At 40.8% G+C, this 24,268-nt stretch overlaps 1 protein-coding gene across 1 annotated transcript in view; it reads left to right on the top strand.

The window, feature by feature from the left end:
- Positions 1-2,483: 2,483 nt before the first annotated feature.
- The window catches only part of LOC111147295 (dedicator of cytokinesis protein 4-like), a gene marked incomplete at its 5' end in the record, with an annotated part of 117,611 nt that continues 95,826 nt past the window's right edge, over positions 2,484-24,268 (top strand). The window contains 6 exons of the mRNA XM_022503251.1: positions 2,484-2,625; positions 4,051-4,217; positions 6,837-6,923; positions 20,430-20,606; positions 21,344-21,427; positions 22,985-23,134. Coding sequence (XP_022358959.1) covers positions 2,484-2,625; positions 4,051-4,217; positions 6,837-6,923; positions 20,430-20,606; positions 21,344-21,427; positions 22,985-23,134 — 807 coding nt within the window. The remainder of the gene's footprint in view (positions 2,626-4,050; positions 4,218-6,836; positions 6,924-20,429; positions 20,607-21,343; positions 21,428-22,984; positions 23,135-24,268) is intronic.

Raw genomic sequence — 24,268 nt, 5'->3', positions numbered from 1 at the left:
TGTTCACACAAAGAACTCTACACAAATGTTCATAGCAACATTATTCACTATTGCCAAAAACTAGAAGCAGCCCAAATATCCATCAGCTGGTGATGAATGGATAAACAACATATGGTATATCTATGCAGTGGGATATTTAGCAATAAGGAAGGAATGAAGTACTTACATATGCTACAAAGTGGACGAACCTTAAGTACATGTTAATTGAAAGAAGCCAGTCACAAAAGACTACATGTTGTATGATTCCATTCATATGAAATGTCCAGAATGGGCAAACCCATAGACACAGAAAGTAGATTAGTGGTTTCAGAAGTCGGGGGGTTGGCGGAGGAAACAGGGAGTGACTGCTCATGGGTATGAGTTTCTCTTTGAGGTAATGAAATGTTCTCACGTTCAATAGTCATGATAGTTGCTCTGTGAATATACTAAAAACTTTCAAAAGGGTATATTTTATGGTATGTGAACTGTATCTCAAAGCTGTGATTTAAAAAAAAAAATGTATTGATGGGGGAAATGCTTCATTCCTTTTCATTTCTTGACAACTCCATTGTGTCCCCAAGTTCATTTCAGGATGACTTCCTAACACTGCTGAATGATTATATGCTTAAAGTAACCCCTGGTTTTATAAACTGCTATAATAAGCATTGCCTTAAAAAGGTTGTAGTTATTAGAGTACTTGGATATTTATTTGGGGACTTCTGTAATATGTACCATAGATATATGTACATGGTCTTAGTTTATCAAGCAAATTTATTATCTTTTGAGTAGAATAAAAAATACATAGCCTCAGAAGGTATACCTTCTTTTCTGTAGAAAGTCTTAAACACGGGATTGCGTGGGGGTCCTGATTTCTAGGTAGTCCGTCTTTGCCTGTGTTACCAAAGGATCGTGACTTGGGGTTTGTGAGGATTGGCGGCAGGTTTTCAGAGCCCACTCCCCACTGTGTCCTCTGCTTGCCTGCAGCTGCTTTTTCTCAGCTGCAGTCCTCAGCCCCCTGCCTCTGGCTCAGATTTGTTCCTCAGGGCATTTGTGCAATCGTAGGAACCTCATCAGGCTGAGAAATGCTGAGAACCTTGGGCCTTAGCTAGCTCTCCAGGCCCCGAACCGCCCCCTCTTTCTCCTAAAGATCTTCAGCGCACATCACCCACAACCTTTTGTGGCACCAGTAGCCACTAGGAGTTTTTTCTGGCTGTATCAGCCATGTTCAGCAGAGACAGAGCTCAGCCCTTGGCCCCACATCTGAGCTTGAATACAGTACGTGTGGACAAAGTACAGAAGGATCTTGATCCTTGGTTCCCAATTCTAAAATGGGGCGGGACATGGGAGTGACTGCCTCTCAGATTTGGTGGGTTAAGTGAGATAAGTGCAGAGTGCCTCCTCGGTGACTGTTCGCAGCTGTTGAAGCTTCATGACCGTTACACTGGCCGAGTTCCCTCTTACCTAACCTGACCAGTGAGGTGCTTTTTTTTTTTTTTTAAAGATTTTATTTATTTATTAGAGAGAGAGAGAGCACAAGCAGGCAGAGGCAGAGAGAGAAGCAGGCTCCGCACTGAGCAAGGAGCCTGATGCGGGACTTGATCCCACGACCCTGGGATCATGACCTGAGCCAAAGGCAGCGGCTTAACCAACTGAGCCACCCAGGCGCCCCAGTGAGGTGCTTTAAGGACCTCACCCAGTGAGGCGCTCTCTAACCTACCTCAAGGACAACCTTCACCATTTCTACCTGAATAAGAGATAGTCCCAGCCCACAGAGTACTTACACATCTTACAAAACAAATGAACAACAACAACAACAACAAAAACATTTTAAAAAAATGTGTCCAACATTTGGCAAGTCCCTGAAAATCCTAAATCTCAGTTTGGGCTAGTAAATAAGATTTTTGGCCACAGGAAGCCGAGCTGAGTTGGTGATGGCAGAGAAGCTTCCTATGCCAGGCCTGCTGAAAGTGGGAATGCAAACAGGCTCAGCCTTCCTTTCTTCCACGCCACGATCCAGTGTGAAGGCCCATCTCTGCAGCTTTCATAAAGAATGCATTTTTGGAGATCGCATTTACTTTCTTTCCCACATTGAGAATTTATCCACTCAACTCTGTTACCCAGCTTATAGTAAAAAAACAAAAACAAAAACCAAAAAAAAAAAACCTTTAACACATGTGCTCCTTAGCATTTAGAGGGAACATGATTCATGGTTTGGTGCTCTGAGAATCTGATGCCTCTTTACACCTTAGCACACGAACTGGAAGGAACGGCACGTTCTGGCGGCTCTGACCAAAAGCAGTAGAGAGCAAAGTTCCTGATCCTTGCCCCTCATTTTTCATATCTGGGCAAATTTTTCAGATTGTTTTGCATTTTTTTTTTCCTATTACTGTGCATAGATGTGAGGCGTGTGCTCACTTCCTGCCGGGGTCTTCTTTCTTGGCTTCTCTCTGTAATTAACGCACTCCATTATGTCGCTCTCATTTCTTTGTTTATTTCGCCTCCAGAATAAAGAGTTTGTGTGTCGAGGGCATGACTACGAAAGGCTGGAGGCCTTCCAACAGAGAATGCTGAATGAGTTCCCCCACGCCATCGCCATGCAGCACGCCAACCAGCCCGACGAGACCATCTTCCAAGCGGAAGCTCAGTGTATCCACACCTAGACGGGCTGCACTGCGGTTAGAGCCACGGGCCGTTAGCCGCAGAGCAATTTCCTGCAAGGAAAGCCTCTGGCCCCTTTGCTGTGTTCCCACTCTCTCCCTCTTTCTCACTCATCTTGATTTTAACTTAGCTCCTTCTGAACAGAATTGTTCTAGTTATTGTCACAGTGTCAGTGGAAAGGAAATCCCTTGAGGATTCTGGTAAAGAATTTTTTTTCCTTTTAATTAAAACTTTTCCTTATCTCCGCCCTGCTTTTAAAGCTTCTTTTAGTGATTTCCCTTAGAATAATTTTCCTCCAACATATCCTGTGGAAAGATTAACTGGCACATATCATTCACCCCCTTTTCCCTTGATATTTTTATTCTGGAAGGAAGTACAGAGAAGAAGGTACCTTAATATCTTTGGGGAATTCTTGGCCATGGCATTTTGGACAGCCTTTGATGACTGCTATATAATTGACACTTCCATTATCTAAATACAAACAACTCAACTGAAATTACCCAGGCACTGGAGACAAAGGGAATTCACCCCAGCACTCCTTTGTGAATGCTTCTATCTCTTCCCTAAACTTAAGATCTGGGAGAAGACAAGAAAAGCCCATTGATAATCATGGATACCATTTCAAAGTAGAAAATAAAATGCAGCAGAAGCAAGAAATTAAGGGAAAAGATTTTGTTCTCCTTCTTTGAATGAGAAGAGAAGAAGGTAAATATACAAGTAAATAGGATACCCCCTTTTTAAAATTTAAATTTAAATTCAATTAGCCAACACACAGTACATCAGTTAGTTTTAGATGTAGTGTTCAGTGATTCTTGTGATACCCCTTTAATGTACTTTTTAAAATATCAACTACAAAAATGCTTTGCTTATCAGTACAAGCTTTGGGAGAGTGATACCACAAGTGTGGGAAGGCTGGAGACACAGAGCTTCACACAGGTAAATAGAAATCATTGTCAGAACTGGCCATGTCTTTGGTCATGGTTGCATGGATATTTATACATTATTTTACAAACATTAAATTAAGAGGGGCCATGCATGGACTAAAGATAAAATTGTCTCTTAAGGTTTAGAATAATTTTGAGTACCTAAGATCCAAGCCATTCCCACCCAACCCCCAACTAAGAAAAGAAAGAAGAAGAAAAATTAGCAATAAATAAATTCACAACGTATGGACATTTTAGCCAGATACTTTGTCAGAATCACCTACCTAAAACTAGTTCAAGACCTATAGTTTGAGAAATGATTTGTTGCGAACTGAGTTCTTGGCACCTTCTTGGCAGTTTTTAAAATGACTTTGACCCAGGGGAAACACCAGATTGTTACCCAGCCTCGGTTCTCTGCCACAGCTCAGCTCAAGCCAGATTTCCTTGGCGTTTGCCAAGTCGGGTTTCCTCCTTGACTTTTTAATCCTAGATTTGCAGATCTATGCCGTGACTCCCATCCCGGAGAGCCAGGAGGTCCTGCAGAGAGAGGGTGTCCCAGACAACATCAAAAGTTTCTATAAAGTGAATCACATCTGGAAATTCCGCTATGACAGACCATTTCACAAAGGCACTAAAGATAAAGAAAATGAATTCAAGGTACCGTGCGTTATTACATACAGTTTCCTATGAGCTCTTTGGAACAAGCCCCACGATAAGTATTTACACAGAATAGAGTTAAGTGATAGAACCAGAAGGGACCAGAAATCATTGAGTCTCGTTGATCTCAAACTCAACGGTATATCAGAGGGCCGTGGGATGCTTTTCTAACCAAGCAGAGTTCTTAGCTCAGGAATCCTGACTCAGTAGGTCTGAGAGGAAGGCCTGGGAATCAGCTTCTTTGTGACAGTGCTGGTGGCCCTCAGACCAATCTCTGAGATGTCACAGTTGAGCTTAGTCCTGTCACTCATTCATGTTGAACAACTGTGGGGCTCACAGGATATTTGTTCTCAGATACAGTAGTCTGCAGTGAGTAAAAAATGCTTGACAGAAGGGGGACGAAGATTCTGAGACAGGAAGCAGTAAGGTAGACGGCTGTTACCTTGGAAGATTTCTGTGCGATCTCCTGCTTTTTCTGGTTAGAATGGTGTGTCATTAGGACTTCTGAGAAGACATGGAATGAAAGCAAACCACAGACTCCCTGCATGTACAGAGTTGTCCATTCTCAGTAGCTGTGATAAGCCTTGCCCTCTGGAGCTCTCTTGGGCTGGCTCACAGCCCTACTGGGGCATTGTGCCGAGGGTACATTATCTCTTCCTTGATAACAGTGACCAAGTGAGACCAGGTAGATCCCTGGTTAGTTAGTATTCCCCCCTACAAAGAATGCAAAACAGACCTATTCCTGTGGGTTAACTGGCTTAGCTCCCTTCATCACAGAGTCTCTACTTAAGCTGGAAAAGGTCCTCCTCACAGTATTAGCAGAGATCCTCTGATGTTAACTGTCCTCGTTGCCTCTGCCTGCATGTCAGTTCCCAGCAGTAGCTCCAGGAATGGGGCACAGCCCGGCAATCAGAAGGGGAAGCTGGGGTCATTCTGCAGCGTCACGATGGGCCTCAACACAGAGCAGTCCTCTGTGCAAGGAGGTCTGATGGGTTACCTATCAAGACAAAGAAACTATTGGAAGACCGTACCGGGATGTCATTGAAAAGATTCATGATCACTTTCTAGTCCTTTTGGAGATTTACATTTTTCTTTGTGTCCCATAAAACCAGTTAACGGTCATTAGTTTATGGTAGCATTTTCATTGCAATTGTGTTCACTGAATAGTAAGTGTGAGATGCACTGGAGTCAGGCACATTCTAACTACCCGCAGACCCTCCACTACGACCCACACCTTCTAGAACCTTCTCCTTTGTACTTTCTACTGCAGCACATTTCCTCATGGCCATCACTTTATCAGTGGTATAGCAGTCCCCCTAGAAAATAATGATAAATCTGGCTCCTTGATCCTGGACTTCCAGCCCTCAGCATCTGGCACCAAAGTGCCCTTCCAGAAGCCTCATCTGTGCCACAGCCCGCTCTTATTACACCCTCCCTCTGGGCTCCAGCAACCCTGAACTTACTTCTCCATCTCGTGCTGTGCCCTTTCCCTTTCTCCAGCCTCTTGCAGGCCTCTGCGCGGGCTGCTTCCTGCTGCCTGCCGTGCTCCCCGCTCCCTCCGCCTGGCAAACTCCTACACACTCTTCAACATTCCGCTCACGTGTCACCTCCTCTGAGAAGTGCTGTCCTCCTCCCACCAGCTGCTGTGCCTGCCTGCTTCCTTCTGCTCTCCCCCAGCACTGCAAGCATTCCTTTCTCTTTGCCCTGAGCCCTTCCCTGGCCACTCACCTTCCTGTCACCACTGTCACTGCTGTCACAGGGACTCTGCCATATTCCTTGCAGTATATTGTGGCTGACACGAAGAAATCCCCCCATTTTCTGTTGTTCTGGAATAAGTGGCACTATTTCAGGGATTTTGTGAAGTTTATTATCCTCTTGAGAAAAAGGAGGCATAGACACAGAAATGGGATTGACAGAAGAGAAATCTGCCATCCACAGTGACTCTTACCAAGGACCAAGGCAGCTGTGGCTTCATGTGTCATGGGGATGCTCTCCTGGCCAGAGGAAGCCTCAGCTCTTTAAATACAGATCCTCCTGGATGATGGCAGTTGAAATGGGCATGAGAAAATGTGGCACAGTGAGGTCGGAAGTTCTAGTAGGTAGGGTCTGGGAACTAGAATGTACCCCCTGGGGGGTCACATGGCCTCCTTGATGTTTAGCCTCTTCCTCTTTAAAATAGAAAGATGGATCTATGTGATTCTTCATGGTCCTTTCCTCCGTGACTGTGTTGACTGGCTGTCGATATTACCCCTTCCAGATAAAAATGGCAAGACCTTAAGGAGTGAGGGGGGTTTAAATTGGAATTTGAAAGAACCAGCAAAGGAAGTAACATGGTAGCCTATTACTCTATTTTAAGCTTGCTGTCTGAAGTCGACCATGTAGTCCGTGAAGGAAAAATTGTCTGGCAGCACAGAAAGGGAATGATTAACACAGCGTCATTGATATCTTACTGTGACAGCTTCACGAGTATGAAGGGATTGCCCACAGACTAGAAGGGATACTAAAGAAAAGCCTACAGAAATAAGCAAACCTGACCAAATTGAATGGCTGACGTTAGTCATAGCTCAATAACTAGAAAGAAAGGACACTTGGGGACTTAATTTGTTTTGTATTCCGTAGAGTCTCTGGGTGGAGAGAACATCATTATACTTGGTGCAGAGTTTACCTGGAATTTCCCGCTGGTTTGAAGTGGAAAAGCGTGAAGTGGTAAGCCTCAAAGCTCATTCTCAAGTACTTTCCCATCACACTTGCTCAGCAGGAGTCAGGCCATATATTAATTGCTTCTGCTGTTGACTCTGAGTCCCCAGAGGCACACAGAGTAAGGTAGTGAATGCTTATGGTATTGACCCCTGTGACCAAGGCTTGAAGGGGAACGTGACTTATCCTAGTCCAGCCAGCAAGAGGCATTCCTCAAAGAGAACTATGACCACAGTATGGAAACATGGCAGGCCCTTGAGTCAAGGAGCTGGAATTCAAATTACTGTAGGCCACTGGGAAGAGGTTCTCTACCTTGCCTTATTTAATCATTAATCATCCTACCGAAACTATAAAGTATATATCCCACCCACTCTTCTTACAAGTTTTCACCAGAAGCTAAAAGCATCAAGACGTTGAGAAAAGATAGACTGGAACCCAGATTGTCCCACCTTGAAAGCCAGTCCCATGCATCTCTTTGAGCTCAGTTTCCTGACAGGCTGGTGCAGGGCCACAGCTTGCTGTCTGACATGCGGTAGCTCTGGGCTGCTCCTGATGGCAGTGGGGGGAAGGCAGCTGTGTGAGTCTCACTGAGCCATCCTGGATGAACACCAGCTGGAAACCAAAGGGTGTTCTTCTAGAACCTGGAAACCACAGCACTCAAGAACCCTTCAGCTTGTTCAAAAGGCCCCAGTTTGGGTGCTGATGGCAGTTGTATCGGGGTGAGACGTAGCCTGCTGCCTGTGTCGCTCCTCTGGCTGGCAGCACCGTGATGGCAGCAACCAAGCACCGTCCTCCCTCCCTTGCTACATCCATCTTGACTGAAACCAGCCCTGAGACTGCCGTATCCTGTAGCTGATCAAAACCACGAGAGTTGTGAAAATATCACTGAACCCCTTTCTTACTGAGGTAACAAGCCTCCTCTGTCACAGAATACGTAAGAGCAGCTCCTGCCCAAATGGCCTTCCAAACTTGGAAACCGCTCATCTTATGTTCAGTGAAGCTGAGGATTTAGTGGCATTTTCCTTTTACAGTGCTGAAAAATTCCCGTGGCTTCCTAAAGAAACGGAACTCAGTTCAGTAGACTGCCTCAATGTAGTCCCGTTCTTGGAGGGTCTGAGTCAAGGGTCCCCAAAGCTGGTTGCTTCCATGGTATAGCCTGGTACCTTGCATGGACGAGGGGAGGCTGCTGAACAGTCTCACAGTCTTATTATGCTTCCTGCTGAATGGGCCCAGCCCACAGAATGTTCTTAGTCATCTTGGACTGCATTAATGATGCAGAGAGCCTCTCCGGCTACTTAGTACCCAGAATGTTAAACTCTCTGAGGCCTCACCAATGGTCCTAACCCTTGAAATATTACCCCCTACCTCCCCCTCCCCTTCCCCCGTCACACACACACACACACACACACAATATTCATAAAAAGTACCATGCTGATGATTAAAGAAGCATGACAAAATACAACCTTTCAAACATCAGCTGCCTACTTTATTAGAATATATAATCTTACATTCTTTCAAACAGAACAAATTAAATTGGACTACTTTGTTCCCTGAACACAGCCCACTCATAACAACCTTATGTCTTTCTCTTGTTCCCACTGCCTGAATGTCCTTACCTTCTACTAAAGTTGCTGATTTACTGCTTCATTGCATGGTGTAGAAGGCCCTCAAGATCAGGGGCACATAGTAGGTACTAAGTAAATGTATGCCAACCTGAATTGAAATTCCTATGTACAATGCCAAAATCTATAAGATTCTGAAAACCAAAAGATGTTTTCCTAAGTTCAGCTCCAAACTCCATTGGTAATAAGCCTGACCTGATCTGATGTAAGACCATTTGTGATCTTTATTTTGCTTAGTATGAATATTCGTATGTCTTACTGCAGAAATGTTAATGCATTTGGTTAAAGAGAATTTCCCCAGACCCTGTTTGAGAATTACATAATAGACTCCACATGCTGTATATTACATTTCTAAAACCTGAAATTTTCTGAATTGTGAAACATCTGGCATCAAAGGTTTTAGATGAGATTATGGGCCTTTATTCTCTAAATCATAGCCCCAAAATATATGATCCCATTCTTTGAAAGATAACAATGCCTTCAAACTATTGTTTTTTCAATAATTGTTCTTATTGTCTTGAGAACCAACAAAAAAAATCAACTTTTCCTGGTTAATAAGTAAGCTCATTTTAAAAATTTTAAACAAAAATTTAAAACTACAAAAGAAAGGTATGATGACTTTTTAAACTCCAGCTACAGATAATGAGAATATTTTCTCATGTCACATAATATCCATTAGAAAATCATGTGGCTCTACTTTCAGAGTATATGCAGAATCCGACCCCTCTTCACCAGCCCCCAGTAATAGCGGCATCTAGTGTGTGATTTCTGCAATAGTGTCCTAAGCGGTCATGTGTTTCTACCCTAACCCCCTACGGTCATTTTTGTGCACAACATCCAGTGTTGTGCTTTTAAATTTAAGTTGTATCGTATAAACGTAAAGAAAATATATTATGAACATGATTTACCCATCATTTTACTTAAACAACTATCAAAAAGACCAGTTTTGTTTTACCAGCACCACCCTGTTTTATACAGGATTATTTTAAAGTAAATCTCAGACATCATATCATTTCATCTATAAATAATTACGTATATTAACTAAAACACATAACCACAATATCATACATGATCCCATCTAAAAATTAACAGTAATTCCTTGACGTAAGATATCAAGTCAGCATTCACACTTCACCAAGGGTCTATTTATTTTATGAGTTTTGTTTTTTTTGTCATATGTTGTTTGAATTCAGATCCACGTAAAGGCCATACATTGCAATGGGTTGAGAGGTCTCCTAAAGTTCTCTTGATCTATAGGTTCTCCCTGAATTTTTTTTTTTTTTTTTTTTTTTTTGCATTGCAATTTGTAGACTGAGCCTTTGGGGTAATTTAACGTGTTTCTTTGTCCCTATATATTTTTTGTAAATTGGCAGTTAGATTTAGAGGCTTGATACAATGTTGTTATTTTGGATTTTTTATTTTTATTATTTTTTTGCAAGAATACTTCATAGGTGGTGTTACATGCTTCTGGTTGTCTCTTTCTTGTTGCTGTGTTGGCAGCCGCCGATGGTGATGGTCTTACTCTATTAGGTATCACAAAATGGTGCTATTTTAGCATTCCCTCTTTGTTTATTCATTGGAACACTTCTATAATGAGAAACGTTCCCTCATCCACTATCTGATTACCCTGAGGTATAGCAAAGGAAGGATAATGTGCTATAGAAGTAACCAGAGAAGTTTTTGTTTGTTTGGTTTTGTTATTAGTATCATTAGTAATTCATGGGTTTATTTTTTTTAATCCACTGCAGTTATCACTCTTATTAATTTTTCAAGCTGTTCCATTTTGCCCATTGGGAGCCTCTTCAAATTGACTTTGGAGTCTTTCTGATAATATCCCAATAGTTGTTACAGAGCTAACACGAAGAACTGGGTTGTCAAATCAGATGTGGGAATCAGCAGCAAACTTTCCTAATAACTTTAAGGCAATCAGGAGCCTCAGATGAAGCGGAGAGACATCTGAGACCTCAAGCCTTGTCCTCCAGGTCTGTCTTTCCCACATCAATAATTATTTGGAATAGATGGAGTCTCCAAGTAGGATTCACGGGATTCCTCATCCAGGGACTACATTTAAATTATGAAATATTCCATTTTGTACTTCAAAGAGTTATAACACTTTTCTGGGACATTCTGTAGGAAATCATGTCTCCTGGCTTCTGGGTATTATTAGTATAAGCAGTTTTCACTGAGGACACAGATACTATCTCATCCTCCTGGCAATTTATCTTAGTCTGTTTACTTGAAGGTTCAGTTGACGAGGGGATAAGACCCAATCACCTGCCTTGTTTTCTATCCCCCAAGGATATTTTCTCCTCCATTAAAGAGAGTGAATGAATCACAGGCCAGCTGCTTCAAGGTCTTCCTCCCAGCTGCCTTCCTGGCTTAGTGGGATGACTAGGTGCTCCATGCTCATTCACACACTCCCTACCCCAGACCTTAAAACAACCATTTCTCCAATAACTCCTGCATCTTTGTAGTGGAAAACAAGATTTAAAGATCACAATCTGGGGACTAGATGAAAAATAATTCCTCAGTAAACATCTTTTTACACAATATTCTTTGCATACTTCTTTGACCGTCTCCTTAGAATAATTTCCCTAAAAGTGAATTGATCTATTAATGAGTACACAATTTAACCTTTGATTCATGGGCCAACGGTGGCATGTACCACCTTATGTCCTGTCTGGTGGGGATAACTGTTCTTGGGAATACCCATTTTCCCAACAACCCTTCAACTCTGGGTGTTGTGTTATTTTAATCTTTCCAACTAACTGATAAAAATTGATCATACTAGGGTTAATTTTTCTTTTTGGCATTTGTTGAATGCTAGGTAAGAATATATATTTTTGGTACATCTGGGTGGCTCAGTTGATTACGCACCTGCCTTTGGCTCAGGTCATGATCCCAGGGTCCTGGGATCAAGTCCCACATCGGGCTCCCTGGTCAGCGGGTAGTCAGCTTCTCTCTCTCTCTCTCAAATAAATAAATAAGATCTTTTTAAGATTTTATTTTATATCATTAAGGTAGAGGTCAGTGATTCAACCATATTATATAATACCCAGTGCTTATTACATCATGTGCCCTCCTTACTGCCCATCACCCAGTTACCTCATCTCTCCACTCCGTGCCCCTCCAGCAACCCTCAGTTTGTTTCCTATGATTAAGAGTCTCTTATGGTTCATCTCCCTCTTTGATTTCCTCTTCTTTTATTTTTTTCCTCTCTTCTCCTATGATCCTCTGTTTTGTTTCTTAAATTCCACGTATCAGTGAGATTATACAATAATTATCTTTCTCTGATTGACTTACTTCCCTTAACATAATACCCTCTAATTCCATCCACATCGTTGCAAATGGCAAGATTTCACTTTTTCATGGCTGAGCAGTATGTGTGTATGTATGTGTGTGTGTATATATACACACACACACACACATATATACCACATCTTCTTTATCCATCCATCTGTTGACATATATATATGTATTTTATATATATATATATTTATATATATATATATATATATATATATATCAATCACATCTTTATCCATTCATCTGTTGATGGACATCTGGGCTCTTTCCATAGTTTGGCTATTGTGGACATTACAGCTATAAATACATGGGGTGCAGGTGCCCCTTGGGATCACTGCATTTGTATCCTTTGGATCACTGCATTTGTATCTTTGTAATAGATACCTAGTAGTGTAATTACTGGGTAGTAGGGTAGCTCTATTTTCAACTTTTTGAGGAGTCCTCATACTGTTTTCCAGAGTGGCTGCACCAGCTTGCATTCCCACCAACAGTGTAAGAGGGCTTCCCTTTCTCCACATCCTCACCAATATCAATGGTTTCCTGACCTGTTAATTTTAGCCTTTCTGACCAGTGTGAGATGGTATATTACTGTTTGGTTTTGATTTGTATTTCCCTGATGCCAAGTGATGTTGAGCATTTTTTCATGTGTCTGTTAGCCATTTGTGTGTCTTTGGAGAAATACTTGTTCATGTCTTCTGGCCATTTCTTGACTGGATTATTTGTTCTTTGGGTGTTGAGTTTGATAAGTCCTTTATAAATGTTGGATACTAGCCTTCTATCTGCAAAGACATTTGCAAATATCTTCTTCCATTCTGTCAGTTTCTTTTGGTTTTGTTGACTGTTTCCTTTGCTGTGCAAAAGCTTCTTATCTTGATGAAGTCACAGTAGTTCATTTTTGCCTTTGTTTCCCTTGCCTTTGGGATGTGTCTAGCAAGAAGTTGCTGTGGCTGAGGTCGCAGAGATTACTGCCTGTGTTTTCTTTCCTCTAGGATTTTGATGGGTTCCCATCTCACATTTAGGTCGTTCATCCATTTGGAGTCTATATTTATATATGGTGTAAGAAAGTGATCCACTTTCATTCTGCGTGTGGCTAATTTTCCCAACATCATTTGTTGAAGAGACTGTCTTTTTTCCATTGGGTATTCTTTCCTGCTTTGTCAAAGATTAGTTGACCATAGAGTTGAGGGTCCATTTCTGGGTTCTCTCTTCTGTTCCATTGATCTATGTGTCTGTTTTTGTGCCAGTACCATACTATCTTGATGATTATAGCTTTGTAATAGAGCTTGAAGTCCAGAATTATTATGCCACCAGCTTTGGTTTTCTTTTACAACATTCCTTTGGCTATTTGGGGGTCTGTTCTTGTTCCATACAAATTTTAGTATTATTCCAGCTCTGTAAAAAAAAAAGTTGATCGTATTTTGATAAGGATTCCATTAAATATATAGATTGCTCTAGGTAGCATAGACATTTTAACAATATCTGTTCTTCCAATTCATGAACATGGAATGTTTTTCCATTTCTTTGTGTCTTCCTCAATTTCTTGAATGAGTGTTTTATAGTTTTCTGAGTACAGATCCTTTGCCTCTTTGGTTAGGTTTATTCTTAGGTATCTTATGGCTTTTGGTGCAATTGTTAATGGGATCAATTCCTTAATTCTCTCTCTTCTGTTTCATTGATAGTGTATAGAAATGGAACTGATTTCTGTGCATTGATTTTTATATCCTGACACTTCAATGAATTCCTGTATGAGTTCTAGCAGTTTTGGTGTGGGGTCTTCTGGGTTTTCCACATAGAGTATCATGTCATCTGAGAAGAATGAGAATTTGACTTCTTTGTCGATTCAGATGCCTTTTATTTCTTTTTGTTGTCTGATTGCTGACTCTAGGACTTCTGGTACTCTCTTGAACAACAGTGGTTATAGTGGACATCCCTGCCATGTTCCCAACCTTAGGAGGAAAGTTCTCAGTTTTTCCCCATTGAAAATGATATTCGCTGTGGGTTTTTCATAGATGGCTTTGGTGATATTGAGGTATGTTCCCTCTATCCCTACACTGTGAAGAGTTTTGATCAAGAAAGGATGCTGTACTTTGTTAAATGCTTTTTCTACATCTGTTGAGAGGATCATATGGTTTTTGTCCTTCCTTTTATTAATGTAGTGTATCACATTGATTAATTGATTTGCAGATGTTGAACCAACCTTGAAGCCCAGGAATAAAGCCCATTTTGTTGTAGTGAATAATCCTGTTAATGTACTGTTGGATCCTATTGGTTTGTATCTTGGTGAGAACTTTTGCATCCATGTTCATCAAGGATATTGGTCTGTAATTCTCCTTTTTGATGGGGTCTTTGTCTGATTTGGGGATCAAGGCAATGCTGGCCTCAAAAAACAAGTTTGGAAGTTTTCCTTCCATTTCTATTTTTTGAAACAGCTTCAGAAGAATCAGTATTAATTCTTCTTTAAATGTGTGGTAGAATTACCCTGGGAAGCCATCCAGCCCTAGACTCATGTTTGTTGGGAGACTTTTGATGACTGCTTTAACCTCCTGACCAGTTATGGGTCTGTTCAGGTTTTCTATTTCTTCTGTTTCAGTTTTGCTAGTTTATACATCTCTAGGAATGCATCCATTTCTTCCAGATTGCCTAATTTGTTGGCATATAGTTGCTCATACTATGTTTTTATAGTTGTTTGTATTTCTTCAGTGTTGGTTGTGATCCCTCCTCTTTCAATCATTATTTTATTTCTTTGGGTCTTTTCTCTTTTCCTTTTGATAAGTCTAGCCAGGGGTTTAGCAATCTTATTAATTCTTTCAAAGGACCAGCTCCTAGTTTCATTGATCTGTTCTACTGTTCTTTTGGTTTCTGTTTCATTGATTGCTGCTATAATCTTTATCATTTCTTTTCTCCTGCTGGGTTTAAGCTGTATTTGCTGTTCTTTCCCCCAGCTCCTTTAGGTGTAAGGTTAGGTTGTGTATTTGAGACCTTTCTTGCTTCTTGAGAAACTTGTATTGCTATATATCTCTCTCCTGGATCACCTGAAATAATTGTGTTTTCATTTTCAATTTCCTGGTTGACCCATTCATTCATTAGTAGGATGCTCTTTAGCCTCTATGTATTTGAGTTCTTTCCAAATTTCCTGTTGTAATTGAGTTCAAGTTTCAAAGCATCGTGGTCTGAAAATATGCAGGGAATGATCCCAATCTTTTCATACCAGTTGGGACCTGATTTCTGACCCAGTATGTGATCTGGTCTGGAGAATGTTCCAGGTGCACTTGAGAAGAATATGTGTTCTGCTGCTTTAGATTGGAATGGTCTGAATATATCTGTGAAGTTCATCTGGTCCAAAGTGTCATTCAAAGCTCTTGTTTCCTTGTTGATCTTCTGTTTAGATTATCTGTCCATTGCAGTGAGTGGGGTATTAAAGTCCCCTACTATTATTGTATTATTATCAATGTGTTTCTTTAATTTTGTTATTAATTGGTTTATATAATTGGCTGCTTCCATGTTAGGACCATAAATAAGTACAATTGTTAGGGCTTATTGGATAGACACTTTAATTATGATATAGTGTCCTTCCTCATCTCTTATTACAGTCTTTGGTTTAAAGTCTAATTTGTCTGATATAAGGATTGCCACCCCAGCTTTCTTTTGATGTCCATTAGCATGGTAAATGGTTTTCAACCCCCTCACTTTCAATCTGGAGGTGTCTTTGGGTCTAAAATGAGTCTCTTGCAGATAGCATAGTGATGGTTCTTGCTTTTTTATCCAATCTGGTACCCTTTGTCTTTTGGTTGGGGCATTTAGGTCATTTACATTCAGAGTAACTACCGAAAGATACGAATTTAGTGCCTTTGTATTACTTTACAGAGTCACTGTTTCTGTATATATTGTCTCTGTTCCTTTCTGGTCTATGTTACTTTAGGGCTCTCTCTTCACTTAAAGGTTACCTTTTAATATTTCTTACAGGGCTGGTTTGGTGATCACAAATTCTTTTAGTTTCTATTTGTCCTGGAAACTTTTTATCTCTCCTTCTCTTTTGAATGACAATGTAGCTGAATAAAGTTTTCTTGGCTGCATATTTTCCTCATTTAGCACCCTGTATATATCATTCCAGTCCTTTCTGGCCTGCCACATCTCTGTGGACAGGTCTGCTGCCAGCCTAATGTTTCTATCCTTGTAAGTTACAGACCTCTTGTCCTGAGCTGCTTCCAGGATTTTTCTCTTTGTCTTTAAGATTTGCAAGTTTCCCTATTATATGGTGGGATGTTGACCTATTTTTATTGATTTTGAAGGGGGTTCTCTGTGCCTCCTGGACTTGAATGCCTGTTTCCTTCCCCAAAATAAGGAAGTCCTCCACTATAATTTGCTCTAGTATACCTTCTGCCCACCCCACCCTCCACTTTCCTCTTCTTCTGGCATCCCAATTATTCTAATATAGTTTGAGTTTATTGTATCACTTATCTCTCGAATTCTCCCCTCATGATCTAGTAGTTATCTTTTTTCAGCTTCTTTATTATCCATAATTTTGTCTTCTATATCACTAATTCTGTCTTCTGCTTCATTTATCCTAGTTAGTGGCTCCATTTTTTATTGCCTCTCATTAATAGCCTTTTTGATTTTGACTTGGTTAGATTTTAGTTATTTTATTTCTCTAGAAAGGGATTCTCTAGTGTCTTCTATGCTTTTTTCAAGACCAGCTAGAATCTTTGTAGCTGTTATTCTGAACTCTAGTTCTGACATCTTACTTATATCCATACTGAGTAGGTCCCTGGCAGTCAGTACTGCCTCTTGTTCTCTTTGTTGAGGTGAGTTTTTCCATCTTGTTATTCTGTCCAGAGAAGAATAGATGAACAAGAGAACAAAATACTAAAATGGCAGCAACAACCCCAGAGAATTAGACACTAAACTAATCAGAAGAGAGCTGAAATCAAAAAAGATAAAATAATAACTTTTTTTTTTTTTTTAAAGAGAATATAATCAGACAAGTGAACAGAACAGAGCAATACACTATATCCTTAGTGTATTTTGGTCTGTTTGTTAGAAGAAACTGCATCTCAAAATTGTAAAGAAAGAAAAACATACATATACAAAAAGAAAATTAAATGCAATAAAAGTACAGAATGTAACTCTGAAAATGAAAATTTAAAAAGATTTTTTAAAGGGAGTTGATAAAGTAGGAAATTAATGGAAAAAGGAAGGAGAAAAAAATTAAAATTGAAATAGTAAAGAATCATGGGGAAAATACCATGAATTCTATATACAGTTTTCCCCTACCACTGTAGTTTTGCAGTTCTCTGTGATCAGTAAACTTGGTCTTAGCCCCTTCTGGGGGAGGGGCCTGTTGTGCTGATTCTCAGGTCTCTTTTCCCTGGGCAGTATTATACCACCCTTGTCAGTGGCCAGGCTAAGTAAGTGGTTCCAGACTTCTCAAAGTGGCTTTTGTTCCCTGAAGGCTTTTTGTGCTGGCTTAAGAGGATGAGAATGAAAATGGCGACTTCCCAATCTCCAGTGCCAGAACCCAAAGCTCAGGGTCCCATTCAGCAGTGCACTTTCGGGGAAAAGCAGTCAGTCACTCCTGTCCCCCTGGTCTCCACGCACACTCCGTGCTCACCCAACCTGTGACTGAGTGTTTCGATCTCAGGTGTGTGACCCCTTTTTGAGTCTGCAAACCCCGCAGGCTCCTTCGATACATACTTGCACCACTCCTCCCCAGGGGAGGAAGGGGGTTCTTACCACAGCTCTGCTGCTTGCTGGGCCCCTGCTCAGAGAGTAGTCACCAGACTGTGCTGCTGTTTGCGGTATATGGCAGCACCAAGCTCATAGCCCACTCCAAGGCTTGCTAACTACAGCCGGCTTCCCTGCTCCGATGCCTGGGAGCTCTGCTCCACTGGTCACCCGATCTTCCTTTGACTCCGGGGATCCTGAGACCACACTCTCCTTCACAGGATTTTGCCCTGCTTTCAGGCAGAGACGTCCTTCACCATAGCAGACTTAAAGTTCTGATTTTGTGCTCGCCTGCTATGTCACTTTCCAGTAGCTCCATAGGCTTCCCCTCCCCCAGTTTATCTTCCAAAATATCCCCTCAGATTTGCTTCTCAGCACCTCCTACCTTGCAGAAAGTGGTCGCTTTTCTATTTGTAGAATTGCAGCAATTCTTTTCTTAGATCTCCGGTTGAGTTCACAGGTGTTCAGAGTGATTTGATAGATAACTAGCTGAATCCCTGGGACCAGAGGAAATTAAGGTCTCCTTCTCTGCCATCTTGGACTATTCTCCCATTTTGTTTTCTTTTTAAATTTTTTTCATATTAGTAGCATTTGAATTTATAAAGATGAGCATGTTTTTTTTTTACCATTGGCCAAAACACATATAAAATTTTCCGTCTTAATTATTTTTAAGTGTACAGTACAACAGAGTTAACTATGTGTGCATTCTTATGCAACAGATCAGTTTCATCTCACAAAACGAAAATTCTATACCCACTGAACGTTTCCCCTCTTCCTCCTCCCCAGCCCTGCCAACCACTGTCCTGCTTTCTAAGATATCTTTTTAACTTTCAGTCCATCCGAGTCCTCAGCCTTTTACTTCCTGGTTCAGCTTTTGTGCTTATAAAACAAATGTTTATTGTCACAAATAAATACCCACTTGCCAGCGCTCAGTCAGGGAACATTGCTACTAGCACCCTAGAGGCTTTTCATGTACCCCTTTCTAGTGACAACTCGCTCCCTTTCTCTTACATCACCACTGTCCTCACTTTTATGGTATCCATTCCCTTTCTTGGTTGATCCTCTAAGTTTGTTTCTCTAAAACAAGTCAATTTAGTTTTGCGTGATTCCAAACTTTATGTAACAGTATCATAGTCTGTATATTCTGATTTGGTTCTGTCACTCAGTATTATTTGAATGTTAGTCCATGTTATTACCTGTGACTGAAGTTTGTTTGCATTGCTGGGTGCTATTCCATTGTGTGAACATACCATGATATATTTATGCATTCTCTTATCAACAGACAGGGATTTTTGAGACATTTATGACCATTTTTGTACACACATTTTCTTCACACACATCTACATACATCTCCTACTCCACTTTTTTTTCCAGAGATAGGCATACATAGAACTGCATGTAGGACCATGAAATATAGTAAAGAAATCATTAACTTTAGTAGATAATGCCAGACTGTTTTCCAAAGTGATTGAAACGATTTGAACTACCAACAGCCAAAATTGAGAGAGTCTAGTAACACATTCTCACCATCATTTGCTGTTGTCCTATTTTTTTTTTTGTCATTTAGTGAGTGTTTAGTAGTATATTACTGTGGTATCATTTTTTATGTTGTTGATCACAAGTAAGGTTCCACACCTTTTTATGTATTTACTGGCCATTTGGATTTCTTCCTTTGTAAAGTATCCATGTAGATGTTTTGATTACTGTGGTGGTGTTTTTCATGTTGATCACAAGTGAGGTTCCACACCTTTTCATGTATTTACTGACCATTTGGATTTCTTCCTTTATAAAGTGTCCATGTAGAGACTTTGCTCATTTTTTTACTGGGTCATTTGCCATTTGCCATCTTGTTTTTGAGAGTTCATTATATATTCTGGACATAGGCTCTTTGATGGTTTTATATGTTATAAATATCTTCTCCTTTTTTGCTTATCTTTCCTTCTCTTCATAATGCCTCCTAATGAATGTATAATCTTAATTTTGACATAGTCAAATTAGTCTAGTACTTTTCAGTGTTGTTTGAAGATGATGTAAGTGACCTTTAAAAATCTAATTTGTTTCCTTAACTGGAAAAAACCAATATTTAAATGTGCTTATTGTAAGCTTGAATTCTTTACAGCTAAGAACTTGGCAGACCTTCTCTTCAAAGAGAATGTCAATGACAGTAATGGCCACAATGTTCAACATTTGAAGAACACTTTCATCATTTTCACATTTAGGTTCCCCATATAACCTAGAATTTTTAAATCATTATAATTCTGTTTGGCTCTCCTTCAACAAATAGATCCTACAGCATATACGATTATCTTATTTTCCATAACTCCCAACCGAGTACCATCCTGTGCTACCTTATGGTGCTGTTATATGTGCATATGGGGTCCATATGGGCATATGTCCCATCTTTCCAACTGGGCTGAAACTCCTTGACATCAGAGGATTTGTAAATGCATCTTTGTATCTCCTGTGATGCTCTGCATTAAGTAAGCAACTAAAAAGGTGATAATAATATGCAGGGCCCCTGAATATTTAGTCCTTCAAAAGAAAAGAAAAATGAGTTTTAACAGACATGAGATCCTCGGATTTTCTTTTAAGGATTACATGGCTTCTTGCAGTGCTAATATAGGGTTGATGGTTGTTGATTATCCCTGCCACGTTTCAACCACTCAGTATAATCACCTTCACTTTCCAGACCTTTAAATGAACAGCTGATTTGTCTTCCACATCCTTGTCTAGTCTACTGTATGGCCCCTGGTGGAGATACTGATTGGAGCCAAGGGCGAGCACAGATAATTCAGAGCACGGATAATCTACTTTCTTCTTAAATGTCACAAAATCCAAAATATGTTTATGTGCATTTGCTTCTCAGGTAGAAATGAGTCCTCTGGAAAATGCAATTGAAGTGTTGGAAAATAAGAATCAGCAGCTGAAGACTCTGATTAGTCAGTGTCAGACAAGACAGATGCAGAATATTAATCCCTTGACCATGTGCCTGAATGGAGTTATAGATGCTGCGGTTAATGGTGGAGTTTCCAGGTATCAAGAGGTAAGGATTAGGTATTGTTGTTTGAAAGTTTTTAAATTGATTTCTTAGGGCCTCAGAAGTCTTTTTTCAAAATAAATACACAAATCCCCATGCTAAAAAGGGTTACAATTGACACAGAGTTCTTGGTTAAATAGAGGAAACAGTTATTTGCGATGCACACTTAGTTAACACCATTTTCCGATATGTGGTATTTTGAGGATAGTGTGTGTGTGTGTGTGTGTGTGTGTGTGTGTGTGTGTGTGTGTGTTCTTGGATAAATAAAGTGATCAGGTTATAAAAATTACTTAATAAATGTCAACCTTAAACCATTTCCCTGACCAAGGAGGTTCACAGGCATAGACATGTCTGATCTTGTTTAGAAGATACTTTAAACAGACTTTTCATCTGCCCTTGTGGTTTTAAACAGAAAGCCCCAACAGCCTGGAAGGTGAGAGGCCACCATTTTTGTCACACTGAATCTTAAAGCACTTTATTTTAGGATATAATGCTCATTGATTTGGATTTGCTGTTTGCTTGCTTTACCACAGATACTTATTTACACAATTGCTGCTCTCCCTTAAACAATCCTTTCCTTGTATTCCCTTTCTGACCAGCTGCCCACAGTAGGAGTCGTTCCTCCTGCCCTACAAATGTGGTTGACAGTGGTGTTTCTTCCAAGATGCCAGGCCTTTAGAAGCGGCTGTGTCTCTCACTTTTTAACTGTCCTGAAGTAAACTGACTCTCCATTCTCTTTCTAGGCATTTTTTGTCAAAGAATATATCTTAAGTCACCCTGAAGATGGAGAGAAAATTGCACGGTTAAGAGAGCTGATGCTTGAGCAGGTAAGTTGGGGACAGAAGCCGGTTACCTGCTCTTTCCTGCCTAGATATGCATGGTTACCCAGAGACCCATCTCCCTGGTTTTCTGTATCAGTGTTCTAATAGAAGCGGTCAGCCAAAGGTTATAGATTCATCTGTAATGTATTCCACCTTGCTCATTTTCACTTCTACTCTCCAGTCCAATGCAAAAATAAATTTAACAGTGAGTAAATTATGGCAGCCCCTTATGACAGACAATTTCATGTAGTTTCTTGGAATACTGTTTGAACATTCTCTCCCTAAAGGCTTGCTGTAGGCTTGAGGCCAACTTTTCACTCAAAATTTTGGGCTCCCATAAGTTCAGGCCAACTTAAAATAAATGAATAGGTAAATGAATGAGAGAAGGAATGAGATTCTTACTTAAGTGTTCCAGTGAAGGGGCAATCAATAGACTTTGCTTTAAAAAAAAGACTAAACCTATAGATGATAGGATATGGACAAAATGAGGTAACAAATGCATCATTTTCTATTGCCAAAAAGCATAGTTTATTTTTATTTATATAGTTCCAGCAAGCACAAAGAACTAGAGTAATCTCTTGCCTGCTGTGTTCCTGCAGCTAGCTCTCGGCCTGAAAATGGTTTGAAAACCTAGGTAGGAGACATAATAGTTAAGAGGCTGAGGTAAATAGGAAATAAGGACATTTAACACTCATAAACAGTGGAATACATATGAAAAGATGTGACCAAAGCATCTCCTTCTACTTGATAATACCAAATTAATCAACAAATAAGGCATGCCCTTTTGGGTAAGAAAATGATGAGGTTGGATCTGATTTTCATCATTTTATGCTCTGCAGGCTTAATCCACAAAACTTAATACTGGGGAGATAGAAGTGGCCATGGACAGGTACCATGGCTGGAAGAGGGTCAGTTATACAGCTTCTGGAAAAAAGAAAGGAGTTACTTTAAGGTGACCTGCAAGGAAATCGAGAATAAGCTAAGTTCTCGATGTGGCCCTGGTGCTCTGTAGATACTAGAAGTGAGCAAGTTAGTTTATCCAGTTCTTAGGATTATGGAATGACTGTGGCCTTTGTTGATATTCAAAAATCAGTATTTAACCTGAGTACAGTCTCTTGCGAGTGGCTTGCCTCACTGCAGGACTCAATTGGTGTTCAGTCTGACTGAATTCTTTCCCCTGCATTAAAATTAAAAGGGCCAAGAAGACTCTCAAGAAAAATAAATTGGGAACTTTTGTTTCCTCCACATCCTGTCTGATGTTCATAGGGCCTTGTGGAAAGAGCCTTGGTATAGGAGACTTTAGATCTCTGTCATAGGATAAGCGGTGCAAGTGACTGCCACGTGACTTTGGGCGATCACACCATCTCTTTGAGACCATAGCAGTGGGGGATTAGGCTAGCCGAGGCCACCATTCTCGGCTGGATCTCTGTGAGGTGATTCAGATAAACTACCTGGGGGCCTCGGAAATGCTCTGCCCCAGTGGCTCTTCCAGAAAGGACTTGTTGAGCCAGCTGCTGGGAGTGGTGGCCATCGACAGACACTATTGGTGCTCTGGTCCTTCAGCCATTGCCTCAGCTGCCAAATGCCGCCTGGCCCAACATCACCACCTTCCTGGCTGTCCCGCATCCAGTGACTGAGGAAGAAACAGCCCAGCCATCTGGGCCCAATAACAGCACAACCCTCACAGCCTGGTTGAGGCCCAGAGATCCCCTGGTGTGGGCAGAGGCTGACATGACTGCCATGTTCCCAGATTCTTTTTAGTCAGTCCTGCTTCTGTGCCTCCTTCACACAGACAGTGATGCCAGGTGACTCCTCAGTAAACATCCTCATCTCCATGCCACGGTCTACTCCTGGGAGAACCCAACCTTCGACGTGATTTGGACAAAACAGAATTTGCCTTATAGCGAGTGTTTAAAAACTGGATTCCTGCCCTTGAGGTCAACTCTTCCACGCCCTTTTCCCTTCATTAGACCCTTCCTTTACCCCTCAGACATCCACTCCACCCTCACTACTCCTTTTTTTTTTTTTTTTTCTCACTACTCCCTTTAAAGGTGTCCTTGAGGTTTGAGGTATTTTTATCTTTATGCAGATATGCTGGCAGTGGGTAGGGGCTGCCACAGTCCTGTCCCCCTACAGAAGGTGCTGGACACTTTAACCCACCAGGTTCAGTCCTGTTTGACCTGAGCTTTCAATCTTAAATCTTCACAAGATATAAAGATAAAACCCAGTGTGATAAAAACCCATGGTATGATATGCTTTCCTCACAGTCCATGAAATTTGTTTTTCTGACCACTTTAGTACGGGGCATTTTTTTTTTAAATGTAAAAGGCAGCTGACACTCAGAGGAGTTAAGCAGTATTCATAGTTAAAGAACAAAAGAAACTTGAATGTTTGTGTTTATCTCTTTTGGGACTTCACCACTGGAAACCGCCCCCCCCCCCTTTTTAAGTAGGAGCTGCTCCTTATTGCATTATAAGTGAACCAGAATAATCGTTCTTTAACAAAAACAAAAAGCATAGCAACTATGATAGAATTTCTGTTCCCATTTTACCTGCATGTCTTCCTCAACAAATTTTGGAAATCTTGAGCCCGGGGGGGGTTGTGGAGAGGCACAGCAGAACCTGATGGAAGAGAAAAGAGTATTATGGAAAAGGGAGTGTCATCCAGAGAAGAGATCCCTTGGGGAGCAACTCCTTCCCAGTCCTGTGCAATGTAGACGGGGGCCAAGCGACACATAAGTGCTTAGAAGGGAGAGCAGTGTGGAGATTCCTCAAGAAATTAAAAATAGAGCTTCCCTATGACCCTGCAATTGCACTACTGGGTATTTACCCCAAAGATACAGATGTA

This window comes from Enhydra lutris, unplaced genomic scaffold, assembly GCF_002288905.1.
Source record: "Enhydra lutris kenyoni isolate GAN:26980312 unplaced genomic scaffold, ASM228890v2 scaffoldscaffold16, whole genome shotgun sequence".
Taxonomy (NCBI): domain Eukaryota; kingdom Metazoa; phylum Chordata; class Mammalia; order Carnivora; family Mustelidae; genus Enhydra; species Enhydra lutris.
Note: the sequence above shows the minus strand (reverse complement) of the source record. Positions and strands in the feature narration are given on the sequence as shown.